The sequence below is a fragment of the Martes martes genome, assembly GCF_963455335.1.
Source record: "Martes martes genome assembly, chromosome: X".
NCBI lineage: Eukaryota > Metazoa > Chordata > Mammalia > Carnivora > Mustelidae > Martes > Martes martes.
Window position 1 is genome coordinate 66,425,623 of NC_137897.1, and position 21,026 is coordinate 66,446,648.

The window sequence follows — 21,026 nt, forward strand, 5'->3', positions numbered from 1 at the left end:
ATTAATGAGGTGCAATCAAAAATGGAAGCTCTCACTGCTAGGATAAATGAGGCAGAAGAAAGAATTAGTGACATAGAAGACCAAATGACAGAGAATAAAGAAGCTGAGCAAAAGAGAGACAAACAAATACTGGACCACGAGGAGAGAATTCGAGAGTTAAGTGACACCCTAAGACAACAAAACATTAGAATAACTGGGATTCCAGAAGAAGAAGAAAGAGAGAGGGGAGCAGAAGGTATATTGGAGACAATTACTGGAGAGACTTTCCCTAATATGGCAAAAGGAACAAACATCAAAATCCAGGAGATGCTAAGAACGCCCCTCAAAATCAATAAAAATAGGTCCACACCTCGTCACCTGATAGTAAAATTTACAAGCCTTAGCAACAAAGAGAAAATCCTGAAAGCAGCCCGGGAAAAGAAGTCTGTAACATACAAGGGTAAAAATATTAGATTGGCAGTGGAACTATCCACAGAGACCTGGCAGGCCAGAAAGAACTGGCATGATGTATTCAGAGCACTAAACGAGAAAAACATGCAGCCAAGAATACTATAACCGGCTAGGCTATCCTTGAAAATAGAAGGAGAGATAAAGAGCTTCCAGGATAAACAAAAGCTGAAAGAATTTGCAAACACCAAACCAGCTATACAGGAAATATTGAAAGGGGTCCTCTAAGCGAAGAGAGACCCTAAAAGTAGTAAATCAGAAAGGAACAGAGACAATATACAGTAACAGTCACCTTACAGGCAATACAATGGCACTAAATTCATATCTCTCAATAGTTACCCTGAATGTTAATGGGCTAAATGCCCCAATCAAAAGACACAGGGTATCAGAATGGATAAAAAAACAAAACCCATCAATATGCCGCCTACAAGAAACTCATTTGAGACCCGAAGACACCTCCAGATTTAAAGTGAGGGGGTGGAAAACAATGTACCATGCTAATGGACATCAGAAGAAAGCTGGGGTGGCAATCCTTATATCAGATCAATTCGATTTTAAGACAAAGACTATAATAAAAGATGAGGAAGGACACTATATCATACTTAAAGGGTCTGTCCAACAAGAAGACCTAACAATCTTAAATATCTATGCCCCTAACATGGGAGCAGCCAACTATATAAACCAATTAATAACAAAATCAAAGAAATACATCAACAGTAATACAATAATAGCAGGGGACTTTAACACTCCCCTCACTGAAATGGACAGATCATCTAAGCAAAAGATCAACAAGGAAATAAAGGCCTTAAATGACACACTGGACCAGATGGACATCACAGATATATTCAGAACATTCCATCCCAAAGCAACAGAATATACATTCTTCTCGAGTGCACATGGAACATTCTCCAGAATAGACCACATCCTGGGGCATAAATCAGGTTTCAATCGGTACCAAAAGATTGAGATCATTCCCTGCATATTTTCAGACCACAATGTTCTGAAGCTAAAACTCAATCACAAGAGGAAATTTGCAAAGAACGTAAATACATGTAGACTAAACAGCATCCTTCTAAAAAATGAATGGGTCAACCAGGAAATTAAAGAAGAATTGAAAAAATTCATGGAAGCAAATGATAATGAAAACACAATGGTTCAAAATCTGTGGGACACAACAAAGGCAGTCCTGAGAGGAAAATATATAGCGGTGCAAGCCTTTCTCAAGAAACAAGAAAGGTCTCAAATACACAACCTAACCCTACACCTAAAAGAGCTGGAGAGAGAACAACAAAGAAAGCCTAAACCCAGCAGGAGAAGAGAAATCATAAAGATCAGAGCAGAAATCAATGAAATAGAAACTAAAAAAACAATAGAACAAATCAACAAAACTAGGAGCTGGTTCTTTGAAAGAATTAATAAGATAGACAAACACCTGGCCAGACTTATCAAAAAGAAAAGAGAAAGGACCCAAATAAATCATGAATGAAAGAGGAGAGAGCACAACCAACACCAAAGAAATACGAACAATTATAAGAACATACTACGAGCAACTCTACGCCAACAAATTTGACAATCTGGAAGTAATGGGTACATTTCTAGAGACATATAAACTACCACAACTGAACCAGGAAGAAATAGAAAACCTGAACAGACCTATAACCAGTAAGGAGATTGAAACAGTCATCAAAAATCTCCAAACAAACAAAAGGCCAGGGCCAGACGGCTTCTCAGGGGAATTCTACCAAACATGGAAAGAAGAATTAATTCCTATTCTCCTGAAACTGTTCCAAAAAATAGAAATGGAAGGAAAACTTCCAAACTCATTTTAAGAGGCCAGCATCACCTTGATGCCAAAACCAGACAAAGACCCCATCAAAAAAGAGAATTACAGACCCATATCCTTGATGAACCCAGATGCGAAAATTCTCACCAAAATACTGGCCAATAGGATCCAACAGTACATTAAAAGGATTATTCACCATGACCAAGTGGGATTTATTCCAGGGCTGCAAGGTTGGTTCAACATCTGCAAATCCATCAATGTGATACAATACATTAATAAAAGAAAGAGTAAGAACCATATGATACTCTCAATAGATGCCGAAAAAGCATTTGACAAAGTGCAGCATCCCTTCCTGATTAAAACTCTTCAAAGTGTAGGGATAAAAGGCACATACCTCAATATTATCAAAGCCATGTATGAAAAACCCACCGCAAATATCATTCTCAATGGAGAAAAACTGAAAGCTTTTCTGCTAAGGTCAGGAACACGGCAGGGATGTCCGTTATCACCACTGCTGTTCAACATAGTACTAGAAGTCCTAGCCTCAGAAATCAGACAACAAAAAGAAATTAAAGGCATCCAAATTGGCAAAGAAGAAATCAAACTATCACTCTTTGCAGATGATATGATACTATATGTGGAAAACCCAAAAGGCTCCACTCCAAAACTGCTAGAACTTATACAGGAATTCAGTAAAGTTTCAGGATATAAAGTCAATGCACAGAAATCAGTCGCATTTCTTTACACTAACAACAAGACAGAAGAAAGAGAAATTGAGGAGTCAGTCCCATTTACAATCGCACCCAAAACCATAAGATACCTAGGAATAAATCTAACCAAAGAGGCAAAGAATCTATACTCAGAAAACTATAAAGTACTCATGAAAGAAATTGAGGAAGACACAAAGAAATGGAAAAATATTCCATGCTCATGGATTGGAAGAACAAATATTGTGAAAATGTCTATTCTACCTAAAGCAATCTACGCATTTAATGCAATCCCTATCAAAATCCCATCCATTTTTTTTTAAAGAAATAGAACAAATAATCCTAAAATTTATATGGAACCAGAAAAGACCTCGAATAGCCAAAGGAATATTGAAAAAGAAAGCCAAAGTCAGTGGCATCACAATTCCAGACTTCAAGCTCTATTACAAAGCTGTCATCATCAAGACAGTATGGTACTGGCACAAAAACAGACATATAGTTCAATGGAACAGAATAGAGAGCCCAGAAATAGACCCTCAACTCTATGGTCAACTAATCTTCGATAAAGCAGGAAAGAATATCCAATGGAAAAAAGACAGCCTCTTCAACAAATGGTGCTGGGAAAATTGGACAGCCACATGCAGAAAAATGAAATTGGACTATTTCCTTACACCACACACGAATATAGACTCAAAATGGATGAAGGACCTCAATGTGAGAAAGGAATCCATCCAAATCCTTGAGGAGAATACAGGCAGCAACCTCTTTGACCTCAACCGCAGCAACTTCTTCCTAGGAACATCGCCAAAGGCAACAGAAGCAAGGGCAAAAATGAACTATTGGGATTTCATCAAGATCAAAAGCTTTTGCACAGCAAAGGATACAGTTAACTAAACCAAAAGACAACTGACAGAATGGGAGAAGATATTTGCAAACAACATATCAGATAAAGGGTTAGTATCCAAAATCTATAAAGAGCTTATCAAACTCAATACCCAAAGAACAAATAATCCAGTCAAGAAATGGGCAGAGGACATGAACAGACATTTCTGCAAAGAAGACATCCAGATGGCCACAGACACATGAAAAAATGTTCCACATCACTCGGCATCAGGGAAATACAAATCAAAACCACAATGAGTTACCACCTCACACCAGTCAGAATGGCTAAAATTAGCAAGTCAAGAAATGACAGATGCTGGCGAGGATGCGGAGAGAGGGGAACCCTCCTACACTGCTGGTGGGAATGCAAGCTGGTGCAACCAGTCTGGAAAACAGTGTGGAAGTTCCTCAAAAAACTGAAAATAGAGCTACCCTATGACCCAGCAATTGCACTTCTGGGTATATATCCTAAAGATACAAATGTGGTGCTCCGAAGGGGCACGTGCACCCGAATGTTTATAGCAGCAATGTCCACAATAGCCAAACTGTGGAAAGAGCCTAGATGTCCACCAAGAGATGAATGGATAAAAAAGAAGTGGTATATATACACAATGGAATACTATGCAGCCATCAAAAGACATGAAATCTTGCCATTTGCGACGACATGTATGGAACTAGAGGGTATCATGCTTAGCGAAATAAGTCAGTCGGAGAAAGACAACTATCATATGATCTCTTTGATATGAGGAAGTGGAGATGCAATGCGGGGGGGGTTGGGGGGAGGTAGGAAAAGAAAAAATGAAAAGATGGGATTGGGAGGGAGACAAACCATAAAAGACTCAATCTCAAAAAACAGACTGAGGGTTGCCGGGGGGAGGGGGGACGGGAGAGGGTGGTGGGGAAATGGACATTGGGGAGGGTATGTACTATGATGAGTGCTGTGAAATGTGTAAACCTGGCGATTCACAGACCTGTACCCCTGGGGATAAAAATACATTATATGTTTATTAAAATAAAAAAAAATAAAAAAAAAGAATACGACAGAGATGTCTACTCTCACCACTGGCATTCAAAATCATACTAGAAGTCCTAGCTTCAGCAATCAGACAATAAAAAGAAATAAAAGCATTCAAATTGACAAAGAAGAAGTCAAACTCTCACTCTTTGCAATGACATGATTCTTTATGTAGAAAACCCCAAAGACTCCACCCCAAAATTTCTAGAACTCATACAACAATTCAGCAAAATGACAGGATACAAATCAGTGCAGAGAAATCAGTTGCATTTCTATACACTAGCAATGAGAGAGAAGAAAGAGAAATTAAGGAACCTATCCTATTTACAATTGCAGCAAAACCGTAAGATACCTTGGAATAAACCTAATCAAAGAGGTAAAAGATCTGTACACTACAAACTACAGAATGCTTATGAAAGAAACTGAAGAACACAAAGAGATGTAAAAACATCCTATGCTTGGAAGATTGGATTGGAAGAATAAACATCACTAAAATGTCTAGGCTGCCCAGAGCTATCTACACATTCAATGTAATCCCTATCAAAATACCATTGACATTTTTCACAGAACTGGAACAAACAATCCTAAAAGTTGTATGAAACCAGAAAAGACCCCAAATCACCAGAGGAATGTTGAAAAAGAAAACCAAAGCTGGGGGCATCACAATGCCTGACTTTAAGTTATGTTACAAAGCTGTAATCATCAAGACAGTATGGTACTGGCACAAAACGGACACAGATCAATGGGACAGACTAGAGAGCCAAAAATGGACCCTCAGTCTTAAGTCAACTAATCTTCAACAAAGCAGGAAAGAATATCATACAGAAAAAAGACAGTCTCTTTAATAAGCGGTGCTGGGAAAATTGGACAGCCACATGCAGAAGAATGAAGCTGGACCATTCTCTCACACCATACACAAAGATAAACTCAAAATGGATGAAAGATCTAAATGTGAAGACAGGAATCCATCAAAATCCTAGAGGAAAACACAGGAAACAACCTCTTCGACCTTGGATACAGCAACTTCTTGCAAGACACATCTCTAAAGGGAAGGGAAACAAAAGCAAAAATGAACTATTGGAACTTCATCAAGATAAAAAGTTTATGCACAGCAAAGGAAACAATCAACAAACCTAAAAGCACCTATGGAATGGGAGAAAATATTTGCAAATGACATATCAGATAAAAGGCTGGTATCCAAGATCTGTAAAGAACTTATGAAACCCAAAAACAAAGAATACAGTCAAGAAGTGGGCAGAAGGCATGAACAGACACTTCTCCAAAAAAGACATACAAATGGCTAACAGACCTATGAAAAAATGCTCCACATCACTTGTCATCAGGGAAATATGAATCAAAGCCACAATGAGACACTACCTTACACCAGTTAGAATGGCTAAAATTACCGAGGCAGGAAACAACAAATGTTGGCGAGGATGTGGAGCAAGGGGAACCCTATTACACTGTTGGTGGGAATGCAAACTGGTACAGCCACTCTGGAAAACAGTATGGTGGTTCCTCAAGACGTTAAAAATAGAGCTTCCCTATGACCCAGCAATTGGTTATATTTACCCCAAAGATACAGATATAGTGAAAAGAAGGGGCACATGTATCCTAATGTTCATAGCACCAATATTCACAATAGCCAAACTGTGGAAGGAGCCAAGATGTCTTTCAACAGATAAATGGGTAAAAAAGATGTGGCTCATACATACAATGGGATATTACTTAGCCATAAGAAAAGATGAATATCATTTATATATATATGGATGGAATTGGAGGTAATTATGCTAAGTGAAATAAGTCAATCAGAGAAAGACAATTATCACATGGTTTCACTCATATGTGGAACATAAGGAATGGTGAAGAGTACAATAGGTGAAGGGAGGGAAAAATGAATGGGAAGAAATCAGAGAGGGAGGCAAACCATATGTGACTTCTGACTCTGGGAAACAAACTGAGGACTGCAGAAAGGGAGAGGGGGTGGAGAGATGGGGTAACTGGGTGTTGAGCATTAAGGAGGGTAAGTGATGTGATGAGCACTGGATGTTATATACAACTAATGCATCGTTGAACATGTTATCAAAAACTAATGATGTACTAATCATTGGATAATTGAATTTAAAGGAAAAAACATATTGTGTGTCAAGGCTTTTACAACCATAAAAATACTGAAATGCACTAAAAATAAATAGTAATGTAAATTTCTTAATTTTGATCGAGACATTTAAGTCAATCATAACTCAATTATATAATGGAATTAACTGGGATAATTAGATATAAAATATTATGGTATTTTATCTTTTTATTGAAGTATAGTTAATATATAGTGTTAGATATATATTAGTTTCAGGGGTGTAATACAATGACTCAACAGTTCTATACATTACTCAATGCTCTTCTTATTCCCCTCTATTTCACCTATCCCATTAATTATCTTTGTGTGCTTTTTTAAACTATAAAAACCTGCTCAAAGATTAGATAGTACACTGAATACTACATTTCATTTAAGATTATATTGGTAATATATATAAATATTATGATCTCAGTATATGTACTTTGAGATAATGCAGTTTTAATGAGGTTCAATTTTGCCAACTTTATAAATAATCATGAAAATTTTCTCAATGGCATTCTTATTAACAACACAGGGGAAAACCCTACTTGTTGTTTTAAATGAAAGATTACTTACTGCTCTTTTTCTAGAACACCCTGTAATCCAAGGCACAGTAAGGTTTCCTGAAATCTGTGGAAACAAGAAATGGAATTTCAGTAAGGTATGCATCGACAGTACTTCAAATAATGATCAACAGCAAAAAATTCATACGGGATGTCAAGATAGTTCTGCATTCAGAGCATATGCCCCACATAGAGAGTTCCATTTCCTTATTGAACACAACAGATTTAAAGGGCTTTCCTTTAGAAGTAGTGCAGTTCCCCTGGAAATTCAAGAATATTTCTAGGGCATTATTGGGGCCTAGAAGCATGCTTCAAAATTCTGTGGACAAGAAAATTTTTATAGGGGAGTCTGGGTGGCTCAGCTGGTTAAGCATCTGCCTTCAGCTCAGGACGTGATCCTGGGGTCCTGGGATCAACCCCTGCTTCGGGGTCCCTGCTTGTCCCTCTCCTTCTGCCCCTCTGCACTGTTTGTGCTCTCTCTGAAATAAATAAATAAAATCTTCAAAAAAGAAAATTCTTATAGTAAAAATTCAGCACTCTGTAGAATACATAAGTTATAATAATTAACATTAACTATAGTCATCATGCTATATATTAGTTTTCTAGACTTAGCCTACATAACCACAATTTCCTTTTTAAGCAGAAACTACTAAGATGAATAGCCAGTAAAACCTTATTACATCAGCACTGTCTCACAAGGAGATAAGTGCTACTCTAGTTGGATTCTGGCAACTGTTTACAGAGACAAAGGTGGTCCTGTGAGCTACAATACAGGGTAGCCTAGATGTAACCATACATTTCCCTGGGATTCACAAGTTTGGGGGAATACTCCAAATTCTCCTCCTGCCCTCTCCTTCCCTCCCAAATACATACCTCCTGAGAGACTGACAAGTCAAATCAGCCTTGCAAATTGGTGATGCTGAGAATATGGTATTCAATAGAAAATTTATTGTTTTGGTAAAATTACATTTAGTGATGACCTATGAATCAGTATTATGCCACTGATAAGGAGTGATAATCAAACAGACAATGCAAATAGTAAAGTAATATCCTTAATTATTCAAAATTCAGATAAATTATTACTGCCCCTGGCCACTAGATCTGAAATTTTATTTTGATTTCAAAGTACACCAACATACTAGGGATAGCCTAAGAAAAATTAATGATATAAACTCCAAATAATACTTTTAAGGAAAAAAATACTTTTATTTGAGTTAAAATCCCATTACAGTAACATGGCAATAAATTATAATGCTTGAGGATCATGAAAAGTTTTGAGTAATTGATTCTTAAAATGGTAAACTAAAAAAATAAATAAATAAAATTGGTAAACTGAGTGATAATGAAAAAAAATTTTTATAATGAAATTTTTATGGAAAAAAAGTTCTTTAAAACATACACTTTCTTGTCCTCACATCAGTACTGGCTATATAACATAATGTTTGTAAAGTAAATTGGTTGCTAGCTCAATGAAAGAGGTAAGACTACTGCAATAATCACACAATATATTCTTGAAAAAACAGAGATACCAAATGATTTTGGATTATCTGTGCACATGCTTCCACCTGTTATGATAATTTAAAACTGGCTATATAAATTTGCTCCAGAAAACATGTTAAACCAAACAAATTGCAACCCCTCCCATAAACAAGTATTAAAAAGTTGCATATGAAATAAAAAAATGATTCATACAATATACATGATAATTGAATGTCTTTAAAATTGGGCATTATACATTTTAAGAATATAAAATGTGTTTTTTTTTTTTTTTTTTCTGGGGCGCCAGGGTGGTTTAGTCGGTTAAGTGTCTGACTCCTGATTTCGGCTCATGTCATGATTTATAGGTGGTAGAATTGAGACCCATGTTAGGATCCACACTCAGGGGAGGCTGCTTGATATTCTCTCCCTCTGTCCCTCCCCCCCACTGAAGCTTGCTCTCTCTCTAAATAAAATTAAATAAATAGATAGATAGATAGATAGATAGATAGATGGGATAGATAAAATGTGATTTTCTGCTTGAGTCAATTGTACGTAACAAAGAAAATAGAAAACTCCTATAAGGACATTCACATACAAATATTATCAATTCTATGTGCATTGGGAAGAGATGAAGTTTTGCCTTTTTTTAAATAATTCTGGGACACCAGTTACATAATACTCAAATGCTATATTCAACTACCTTCTCCTGTTTACTTCAAATCTTTTTTCAATGGAGAGGAAAAGGGAGTTGGGGGAAATTGGAGGGGGAGATGATCCATGAGAGACCGTGGACTTTGAAAAACAATCTGAGGGGTTTGGAGGGGAGGGGGGTGGGGGTTGGGTAAGCCTGGTGGTGGGTATTATGGAGGGCACGTATTGCATGGAGCACTGGGTGTGGTGCATAAACAATGAATTCTGGAACACTGAAAAGAAATTAAAAAAATAAATAAAAATTAAAAAAGAATCTTTTTTTTTAGTTCTTTGTGTTTCTGGTAAAACTCAGGAAAGCCAACCACAGCAGCTGAACTTGTATGCTTTTTAAAATAATAATACTGTATAAACATATTTTCTTCAAATGTGGAAAGTTTTGTTTGGTCAATAGTGATGATTTAATTTCTTCTTCACCAGAAGCTACAAAAATAGTATTTCAAATGAGCAGCACAATATATGCATCATTTAAATGATATTTAAATTCCAAACACATTTTCAACACCTTGGTTTGGAAAACTGTAAAATTAATTGACAAAGAAACAAGACTGATTTAACAAATATATTCAAACTTGACACATTCGAATGAGTACTGTATGTTTCAAAGTAGAAAACTTAGGAAGTTATAAAGCCATTACAATGATGTTGCCACCGTTGAAAACATTTTGGGAACTTTTCTTCTGGAGTTGGGAGTTCATAACACCCAGAGACCCTGTCTCATTAATTCATATTTCCTTTGTTTTAGCTGAAAACATAAAAGCCCAAAGTGAACATCAATATTATTCACTAAGTGTAGCTTAGAATAAATTCTATGTTCCAAAATCAAATTCTCCCCCAAATGATGATTTGCTACCAAAAAAGCATTTTAAAAAATCTCAGAGGCTCTTAAAGCAATTGTAAAAGAACTTCAATAACTTGACAAATTAAACATCATTGAAATAAGTATAGATAACGTTCCAAAGTAACTAATTGAAATCTGTTCAAATATCTATCAGGCATCTCTTCTAAAGTAGGTGCTATTTTAGGTGCTATAGGAAATAAAGAAGATGTGTAAGGCATAATTTCCAAGAGGGCAAGAATTATGAAATGAGAGGAAAAGGTAAGAAAGGAACATAAATGACTTTAATATAAGAATACTATGATAAGTGTCATAAGAAAGGTACAACAAATTAAATGCAATAGGAGTTCAAGATATGGCAAAATTACATCCAACTTGAGGATTTATCTAGCTGAACTTTAAAAAAACGAGCAGAATTTTGATAGAAATAACCAAGAGAATTCCAGGGGAAAAGAAGGGCATGAGCACAATGGAATAAAAGGATACGATGTGTCTGGGAAAGATCAGTTCAACTAGAACTCAAAATGGAATTAGGGTTACTTTGTGGAGACCATGAATGCCAAAATATATTTACATCTAATTCCATGAAAAATAGAGGCGGTTCCACCAAGATGGTGGAGAAGTGGGGGACCCCTTTTCAACCAGTCCCCTGAATTTACCTAGAAATCTCCCAAGCAATTCTGAACACCCATGAAATCAGCCTGAAATGTAAGATTATACGTGTCTGGATCTCTACGGGGGCAGATGATCATCAGTCAAGAGGTATGAAGGATAAGTTGGGATTGTGTGGACAGATATCGGAGGATAAACAGAAGGGGGAGGGGGCCACCAGAAACTAGCCACTGGAAAGTAAAATAATACCCCAGTGCAAAAACGTCCTGCACCTGGGGACCAGCAATATCTTAGAGACCAATGGCTGCAAGAAGGGAAGGGACTGATAACAGCACTCAAACAGAAAAAAGGGGCCTAAGGGGCAAATGCTGGGACCCGGTGGTGGCAGACACGGACCTAAGCCAACAGTCCCAGAAATAGCCACCAGGACCAGAATCACTGGTGGTTTTGGTGGCATGAGGATATGGAGACAAGAGGGGTCCACGGTCAATCACTGAAAGGGTCACTGGGGGCACACACCACCTATAGGAGGCTACTATTTTCAGTGTCACTTACAGAAGGGTAGACTGCTCTGGAGGCTTCAGAGGGGAGCAGACTGGGGCTTCTCTTTGGGCCGGAGGTCGAGTGCAGACAGTTTACTTTGCTATGACCCTCCAAAAAGGTGAAAAAGCCGCCAGAGAACAAAAGCTTCCAGAGAACAAAAGCCTGAAAAACCAGTTTCCACGGAGCCTAGCCCCTTGATAGGGGGCAGGGCAACTCCTCCCAAGCAGGACTGACTGAAAAACAACATGGCAGCCCGCTCCCCTAGAACACAAGCTGAAAGAACAGGAGGACAAGAACTGCAGGGTCTCCATTAAACTGTAAACCTCCAAAACAAGGGGAAAACAATACGTTAAGCTCCTGGTATTGCCTCACAGCCTGTATATTTCTTAGATACAACTTTTCTCTCTTTTTCTTTTAAGCTACTTATCATTTCAACTAGATGTTTAATACAACATACTCCATAGTAACTTTTAAACTTGAACTTTTTCAAACATACATTTTTTTCTTTTTCATTTTATATAGATATAGATATAGATATAAGCTTCAATGTAGTCCTTTTTTCCCTATTTAATACTACCTTGATATATATACCAGTTTTAATTTTCTCGTATTTCTGGGAAGTAGAGTTCTCTAACAAAGAGAACAAAGTACACCCAGGAAGAACTGAAATACCTTTCCTGATCCAAATGGAGGGATTATAACCACTGTCCCATAAACTGTGCCTTTTATTTTGGGTTCCTTTGTTTTTGTTTTTGTTTTGTTTTTTTGCTTTTCTGTTTTCTTTTCTTTCTTTCTTTTTTTTTTTTTTTTTTGGTCGGTCTTCTTGTTTGTTTGTTTTTGTACCTTATAAATCTTACTCTTGTGTCTCATTTTGGCTGTTTTTTTTTGTTCTTTTGTTTGTTTGTTTGTTTGTTTTTGGTGACTTCAGATTTCTCTGAACCTTCCCTGGATTGTGGTTGATATTTTAAGCTATACATCCACTCAACCACAACACAACAGAATGACTGGGAGGAGGAACACCCAACAAAGGAAAGGCCCAGAGACAATGGCCTCTCTCGCAGATTTAATGGATATGGATCTAAGCAAGATGTCAGAAATAGACTTCAGTGTAGCAGTTATGAAGACAATAGGCTGGAGAAAACTATTAATAGCAATATAGATTCTCTAAGGTCAGAAATGAGAGTGGATCTGGCAGAACTTAAAAATGCTATCAATGAGATACAATCTAATCTAGATACTCTAACAGTTAGGATAAATGATGCAAAAGAACAAATTAGTGATCTTGAAGACAAATGGATAGAAAAGAAGGAGCAAGAGGAGGCCTGGAACAAATAGCTTAAAATCCATGCAAACAGAATTAGAAAAATGAATGACACCATGATACATTCCAATTATTGGGATCCATGAGGGAATGGAGAGAGAGGACTAGAGATATATTTGACCAAATCAGAGTGGAGAATTTCCCTAATCTGGGGAAGGAAACGAGTAATCATGTCCTAGAGGCAGAGAGGAACCCTCCCAGAACCAAGTAGAATAGACCAATGCCCTGGCATGTAATAGTAAAACTTACAAATCTTAGAACCAAGGAAACCATTTTAAGGACAGTTAGGGGGAAAAGAGTCCTTACATACAGAGAGAGGAACATCAGAATAACGTCAGACCTATCCACAGAGACCTGGCAAACCAGAAAGGGCTGGCAAAACATATTCAGGGTAATAAATGAGAATAATATGCAGCCAAGAATTCTTTATCTGGCAAGGCTGTCATTCAGAGTGGATGGAGAGATAAGGAGCTTCCAGGACCAGCAGAGACTGAAAGAATGTGACAACTAAACTGGCTCTGCAAGAAATATTAAGTGGGGTTCTATAAAAGGAGAAAGACCCCAAGTGTGATATAGAACAGAAATTTACAGAGACAATCTATAGAAAAAAGGACTTCATAGGCAAAATGATGACAATAAAATCTTATCTTCCAATAATCACTCTCAACGTGAACAGCCTAAATGCTCCCATGAAGTGGCCACAGGGTTGCAGATTGGATAAAAAGATAGGAGCCATCCATATGCTTTCTACAAGAGACTGATTTTGAACCTAAAGATACATCCACACTGAAAGGGAAGGGATGGAGAACCATCTCTCATGCCAATGGACCTCAAAAGGAAGCTGAGGTAGCAATTCTCACATCAGACCAATTAGATATTTAGCTAAAGACTGTACGTAGTTAGAGATACAGAAGGATGCTATATCATTCTTAAAGGGTCTATCCAAAAAGATCTATCAATTGTAAATATCTATGTCCCTAACATGAAAGCAGCCAACTACATAAGCCAACTGTTGACCAAAATAGACATGTTGATAATAATACTTTAATTGTAGGAGACCTCAACACTCCACTCTCAGCAATAAATCATCTAAGGAGAAAATCAACAAAGAAACAAGAGCTTTGCCAGTTTGGTGATATGGTGAGTGCTGTGAAGTATGTAAGCCTGATGATTCACAAACTTGTACCCCTGGGGCAAATAGTACATTATATGTTAATAAAAATAATTAATTAAAAAATCAAGGAACACAATATGGTATTAAAAAAAAAAGAGGGGCACCTGGGTGGCTCAGTGGGTTAAAGCCTCTGCCTTCAGCTCAGGTCATGATCCCAGAGTCCTGGGATCAAGCCCCGCATCAGGCTCTCTGCTCAGCAGGGAGCCTGCTTTCTCCTCTCTCTGCCTGCCTCTATGCCTACTTGTGATCTCTGTCTGTCAAATAAATAAAATCTTAAAAAAAAAAGAAACAAGAGTTTGAACGACACATTGGACCAGATAGACCTCATAGATATACACATAACATTCCACCCTAAAACAACAGAATATTCATTCTTGAGCGCGCATGGAACTTTCTCCAGAACACATACTGGGTCACAAATCAGGTCTCAACCAATACCAAAAGATTGACATTATTCCCTGCATATTCCCAGACCACAGTGCTTTGAAACTGGAACTCTATCACAAGAAAAGGTTTGGAAGAAATTAAAATAACTGGCAGCTAAAGAGCATCCTATACAAAAATGTTTGGGTTAATGAGGAAATCAAAGAAGAACTTAAACAATTCATGGAAACCAAGGAGAATGAAGACCATCAATACAAAACCTATGGGATATGGCAAAGGCCCAAGTCCTAAGGGAGAAATACATAGCCACCCAAGCTTCACTCAAAAAAATCAGAAAATCCCGGGTACACCAGCTGTCTTTACACCTTAAAGATCTGGAGGATCAACAACAAATTAAACCTAACCCACACATGAAAAAGGAAATAATTAAGATTAGAACAGAGATCAATGAATTAGAAACCAGAAATACAGTAGAACACATCAATGAAACTAGAAGTTGGTTCTTTGAAAGAATTAATATGATTGATAAACCGCTAGCCAAACTAATCTAAAAGACAAGAGAAAGGACCCAAATTAATAAAATTATGAATGAAAGGAGAGAAGTCACAACTAACACCAAGGAAACAAATACAATTTTCAGAAATTATTAACAACAGGTATATACCAATAAGTTAAGCAACCTGGAAGAAATGGATGCATTCCTGGAAACCTATAAACTTCCAAGACTGAAACACGAAGAAATTGACAACATGAATAGACCAATAACCAGAAACGAGATGGAAGTAGTGATCAAAAACTTCTCAAAAAACAAGAGTCCACAGGCTGATGGATTCCCTGGGGAAGTCTACCAAACATTCAAAGAAGAAATAGTACCTATTTTCCTAAAACTATTTCAAAAAATAATATTAACAGAAGGAAAACTTCCAGACTCATTCTATAAAGCCAGCATTACCTTGATCCCCAAACCAAGCAAAGACCGCATCAAAAAGGAGAATTTCAGACCAATATCCCTGATGAATATGGATACCAAAATTCTCAACAAGATCCTAGCTAATAGGGTCCAACAGTACATTAAAAAGATTATCCACCATGACCAGATGGGATTTATCCCTGGGATGCAAGGGTGGTTCAACATTTGTAAATCAATCAATGTGATATAATATGTAAATAAGAGAAAAGACAAGATCCACATGGTCCTCTCAAGGATGCAGAAAAAGCATTTGACAAAATACTGCATTCTTTCCAGATTAAAACTCTTTAGAGTATAGGGATAGAGGGAATATTCCTCAACCTCATAAAATCCATCTACAAAAATCCCTCAGTGAATATCATTCTCAATGGGGAAAGCTGAGAGCCTTTCCACTGAGATCAGGATCTGGACAATGATGCCCACTCTCACCACTATTGTTAAACATAGTAACAGAAGTCCTAGCAACAGCAATCAGACAAGAAAAAGAAATAAAATGTATTCAAATAGGCAAAGAAGAAGTCAAACTCTCTCTCTTCAAGGATGACATAATACTTCATGTGGAAAACCCAAAGACTCCAACCTCAGATTACTAGAACTCATACAGCAATTCAGTAATGTGGCAGGTTACAAAATCAGTGCACAGAAATCAGTTGCTCACTTAAACACTAACAATGCAACTGTAGAAATAGAAATTAGAGAATCAATTCCATTTACAATAGCACCAAAAAATAACATACCTTGGAATAAACCTAACCAAAGAGCTAAAGGATCTATACTCAAGAAGTACAGAATACTCATTAAAGAAATTGAAGAAGACACAAAAAGATGGAAAAACTTTCCATGCTCATGGATCAGAAGAATAAACGTTGTTAAAATGTCTATGCTGCACAGAGTAATCTATACTTTCAACATCAACCTGATCAAAATACCAATGGCATTTTTCAAAGTGCTGGAGCAAACAATCCTAAAATTTTATGGAACCAGAAAAGGCCCCGAATTGCCAAGGAAATGTTGAAAAAGAAAAACGAAAACAAAAAACCTGGGGGCATCACATTCCCTGATTTAAAGCTATATTACAAAGCTGTGATCACCAAAACAGCATGGTACTGGCACAAAAAGAGACACACAGATCAATGGAACAGAATAGAGAACCCAGATATGGACTCTCAACTGTAAGGTCAACTAATCTTCAATGAAGCAGGAAAAAATATCCATGGAAAAAGACAGTCTCTTTGATAAATGGTGCTGGGAAAATTAGCTATATACAGAAGAATGAAACTCGACCATTCTCTTACACCATACACGAAGATAAACTCTAAATGGATGAAAGACCTCAGTGTGAAAGAGGAATCCATCAAAATCTTAGAGGAGAACATAGGCAGTAACCTTTTCGACATCAGCCACAGCCACTTATTTCAAGACATGTCTCCAAAGGCAAAGGAAACAAAAGTGAAAATGAGCTTTTGGGACTTCAGCACGATAAAAAGCTTCTGCATAGCAAAGGAAATAATCAACAAAACAAAGAGGCAACCCACAGAATGGAAGAAGATTATTTTAAATGACACTATGGACAAAGGGCTGATATCCAAGATCCACAAAGAACTTCTCAGACTCAACACCCAAAAAACAAATGATCAAAAAAAATTTTTTTATAAACATATAATGTATTATTAGCCCCAGGGGTACAGGTCTGTGAATTGCCAGGTTTACACACTTCATAGCACTCACCATAGCACATACCCTCCCCAATGTCCATAACCTCACTACCCTCTCCCTACGCCCCTCCCCCTGGCCACCCTCAGTTTGTTTTGTGACATTAAGACTCTCTTATGGTTTGTCTCCCTCCCAAGCCCATCTTGTTTCATTTATTCTTTTCCTACTCCCCAAGCCCCCCACATTGCTTCTCCACTTCCTCATATCAGGGAGATCATATGATAGTTGTCTTTCTCCGATTGACTTATTTCACATAATACCCTCTAGTTCCATCCACATCATCGCAAATGGCAAGATTTCATTTCTTTTGATGGCTGCATAGTATTCCAATACACACACACACACACACACACACACACACACACACATATATATATATATCCATCCACGTCATTGCAAATGGCAAGATTTCAAGATTTCAAGATTTCATTTCTTGCATATGCAGCCATCAAAAGAAATGAAATCTTGAAATCTTGAAATCTTGCCATTTGCAATGACGTGGATGGAACTAGAGGGTATATATATACTACATCTTCTTTATCCATTCATCTGTTGATGGACATCTAGGTTATTTCCATGGTTTGGCTATTGTGGACATTGCTGCTATAAACATTCGGGTGCACGTGCCCCTTTGGATCACTACATTTGTATCTTTAGGGTAAATACCCAGTAGTGCAATTGCTGGGTCATAGGGTAGCTCTATTTCCAACTTTTTGAGGAACCTCCATGCTGTTTTCCAGAGTGGTTGCACCAGCCTGCATTCCCACCAAGAGCGTAGGAGGTTTCCCCTGTCTCCACATCCTCACCAGCATCTGTCATTTCCTGACTTGTTAATTTTAGTCATTCTGATTGGTGTGAGGTAGTATCTCATTGTGGTTTTGATTTGTATTTCCCTGATGCCCAGTGATGTGGAGCACTTTTTCATGTGTCTGTTGGCCATCTGGATGTCTTCTTTGCAGAAATGTCTTTTCATGTCCTCTGCCCATTTCTTCATTGGATTATTTGTTCTTTGGGTGTTGAGTTTGCTAAGTTCTTTATAGATTTTGGATACTAGCCCTTTCAAATGATCAAGTTTTTTTAAAAAGGCAGAAGACATGAACACTTTTCAAAAGAGGATATACAAATAGCTAACAGACACATGAAAAAATGTTCATCATCATTAGCCATCAGGGAAATTCAAATCAAAACCACATTGAGATACCACCTTAGACCAGTTAGAATGGCAAAGATTACAAGACAGGAAATAACAAATGTTGGAAAGGATGTAGAGAAAGGGGAACCCTCTTACAGTGTTGGTGGCAATGCAAGTTGGTGCAGCCACTTTGGAAACCAGTGTGGAGGTTCCTCAAAAAGTAAAAATAGAGCTACCCAATGACCCATCAATTGAACCACTGGGTATTTATCTCAAAGATACAGATGTAGCGAAAAGAAGGGCCATATGCACCCCAGTGTTCATAGCCGCAATGTCCACAAGAGCCAAACTGTGGAGCCGAGATGCCCTTCAATAGAGGGACGGATAAAGAAGATGTGTTCCATTACACATTGGAATATTACTCAGCCATCAGAAACAATGAATCCTTAACTTTTGCATCAACGTGGATGGAACTAAACAGCTCCAGAGTCTCATCCCCCATGGAAATATTAAAAACTAGAGACTGACAAGAATAACATTATGGTAGCTTTAGAAATCAGTCAAAGATCTACAGCAATCAGGCAAAAGCCCAACCAAAAAAATTCCACACTGTAAATGGTAGGAAGTTTCACAGCATTTTTACTTGATGTTGGCATACTCCCTTTCGGGTGCAGCATAATGTAGCTCAGGGGAAGTGCTGGCCTATTTTACAGTTCTCTCATATTAACCAGAGAACAGAGGAGACTGAATTCTAACCTGGATTTGGGCTGCCTGAGTGATTAATCTCTTTCAGACCTAACCTGGAGCTCAGATAGCTAAAAGTGGTATGGATTACATCTTAGCCTAGGAAATAGAAGGAAGCAGCAAGCAAAACTCAGCTGCAAGGCCACCACAGACCTGCATGTATCTGGAGAAGATTACTGGTTGAGGAGTATAACAGACCAACCAAGCTCTAGGAGAAGCAGAAGTAATACTCTCTTGGAAATTAAGACCTTTAATAGGATAATCAATAAAAAGCATGTACACAGGACCAGGGAGACACATACCCAAGAAAAGGCCTGCAGAAACCTTAAGCCTTTATGCCAGGCAAATTAGTGGAGGCCTTGAACTGCACAGATCCCAACAGCAAGGACTGGAAGACAACTGTCTTTCAAATACTCAATTAAAAAAATCACAATATATACAACAATACAGGAAAACATTGCCCACTCAAAGGAAAAACTCTCAAGAATATATGCCTGAAAAATTGACATCAAACTTATTAGACAAATATGTTAAAACAACTATCTTAAATATGCTCAAAGAGCTAAAGGAAGATATGGACAATGAACTAAGGTATATGAGTAAAATGAGAATATCATCAAAGAGATAGAAATTATAAAAAGATATCATCAAAGAGATAGAAATTATAAAAAGAACCAAACAGGAATTTTGGAAATGACAAGTACAATAATTGAGTTTAAAAGTTAACTCAAAGAGTTTAGTAGAAAATAGGAAGGGGTAGAAGAATCAGTGGACTTGAAGGAAAGTAATTTGATATCATCAAGTTTGAGGACCAAAATAAAAGCATGAAAAAAAGTAAACAGGGCCTAAAAAACTTATGGAACATTAACCAGAAGACCAGTATGTGCATTATAGAAGTCCCAAAAGGAAAAGAAAAAAGACTAAGAGACAGATAAATGATTTGAATAAATAATAGCTGAAAACTTCCCAAATCTGAGGAAAGTCTTTGACTTTCTCCACATAGAAATTTTTCCACGTTGATTTCTCCACATAGAAATCCACAAAACTCAGCAAACTCTTACGAGGATAAATTCAAAGAGATTCACATGGAGACACATTATAATTAAACTGTCAAAAGACACATACAAGGAGAGAATATTGAAAGGAGCAAAAGTGACTCATTACACACAGGGGCTCACAACAACTAGTACTCAGATTTGGGCAGACCAAATACCTGACTGCAATGTCCATGTAGTAGTCCTACCAGTGGTATGGCTTACCTGCAGAGCCAACATGGTTGTATAGTCTGACCAGAGAACTCAGCAAGCTGCAGGTCTGCCTTGTTTGGATCCTCAAGTGAAGAGCTTTCCAGCCCTGCAGGTTCATCTGATCCGAGGTTGGTAAGTCATGGCCCAACCCATTGCTGAGCGTAGCTTCTAGCCATTCCTAACCAGAAAGGCTAGCCAGAATGCCTGGAAGCTGCATAACTCAGCAGCACTAGATCAAAGTGTAGCAGGTAAAGTTGATCATCCACAGGACACAGCAAGTGGCACTATTCAATTAAGGAATTAGGGCAGTAGGCCAATTTTAATCAAGACCATAAATAAAGAGCTTCTCCCAGCTTGGAGTCAGTTTACCTGCTCTGCCCAGCTAGGGGAGTTAATTCATAATCCCCCTCATTGATGAACATAGCTCCAAACCCCTCTGGACCAGATACTCCAATTGGTCATATATGGGAGGCTGCTTGGGGCTAGCTATCCTGCTTGCTCACAGGGGAGACACTTCCTACCACACCCACTGCTAAGCGTAGCTCCCAGTACCACCTGACAAGAAACCCTGGCTGACACACCTGGAGAGCATCATAGCCTAGCAATACTTGAGGGGAGAATCTGGCAGGAAAAGCTGATTATCCACAG

At 37.8% G+C, this 21,026-nt stretch overlaps 1 protein-coding gene across 1 annotated transcript in view; it reads right to left on the reverse strand.

Moving 5' to 3' along the window:
* Positions 1 to 21,026, reverse strand: part of HDX (highly divergent homeobox) — a gene marked incomplete at its 3' end in the record, with an annotated part of 247,893 nt that overhangs the window by 138,145 nt on the left and 88,722 nt on the right. Inside the window, exon 4 of the mRNA XM_080795710.1 lies at positions 7,527 to 7,580. Coding sequence (XP_080651836.1) covers positions 7,527 to 7,580 — 54 coding nt within the window. The remainder of the gene's footprint in view (positions 1 to 7,526; positions 7,581 to 21,026) is intronic.